Source organism: Daktulosphaira vitifoliae, unplaced genomic scaffold, assembly GCF_025091365.1.
Source record: "Daktulosphaira vitifoliae isolate Bord-2020 unplaced genomic scaffold, ASM2509136v1 Scaffold_6026, whole genome shotgun sequence".
Classification (NCBI taxonomy): Eukaryota; Metazoa; Arthropoda; class Insecta; order Hemiptera; family Phylloxeridae; genus Daktulosphaira; species Daktulosphaira vitifoliae.
This window is the reverse complement of record NW_026105586.1, coordinates 1-734: the sequence shown is the minus strand read 5'-3', so window position 1 is coordinate 734 and position 734 is coordinate 1. Positions and strand designations below refer to the sequence as shown.

General features: G+C 28.1%; 1 protein-coding gene across 1 annotated transcript; it reads right to left on the bottom strand.

Annotated features, from left to right (window-relative positions):
- On the bottom strand, window positions 1-731 carry LOC126910182 (aldo-keto reductase family 1 member B10-like; the record flags this gene model as incomplete). The annotated part of the gene is made up of 3 exons (XM_050692554.1): window positions 1-63; window positions 136-491; window positions 561-731. Coding segments are annotated over 3 exons (570 nt in total), but the record flags the coding sequence as incomplete, so codon positions are not given.
- Between the last annotated feature and the right edge of the window lie 3 nt (window positions 732-734).

The following is a 734-nucleotide window of genomic DNA, read 5'->3' as shown; positions in this document are numbered from 1 at the left end:
ATTTGACGAATGCAGTGCACTTAAAATTCATCATTGAATGGATAATCCTTCATATGTTTATTCCTAAAACGTTAATTATAATTAATATTACTCTCAGTAATATAATTGATAACTATTAAAATATTACTACATTACCATATTAAATGGCAAACACGACCATTACAATTAAATGTATCAATTAAGTCCATATCTGTTTGTTCTAACATAAAATCCCAAATGTCAAAGTTTGATTCAATACGACTTTTAGTCACAGATTTTGGAATAACTATAACTCCTCTTTGAACCTGATACCTAATGAGAATTTGGGCTGGACTTTTTTTATATTTGTTGGCAATTGCAATAATTTTTGGATCATCCATAAGTGAAGGATCATCTGGTTTAGCCCAAGGTCTATCTGGAGATCCAAGAGGACTGTAAGCTGTTAAATATATACCATGGGATTCACAAAATTCTTTTAATTTCTTTTGGTTTAAGTATGGATGGCATTCAACCTAAACATATTTTGTGATTTGTGTAATAGTACTTCTAATACAATTCATAAAAATTGGATAATCATTTACTTGATTTGTAACAGGTTTAATTTTAGCAATTCTCAGAATATCTTCAATTTGTCTCTTATTAAAATTTGACAATCCAATGGATTTTAATAAACCTTCTTCTACTAATTTTTCTAATTCTTTCCATGTTTCTACATATGAAGTTGTACCTTCAATCACTTTATCATTTTCATCTTT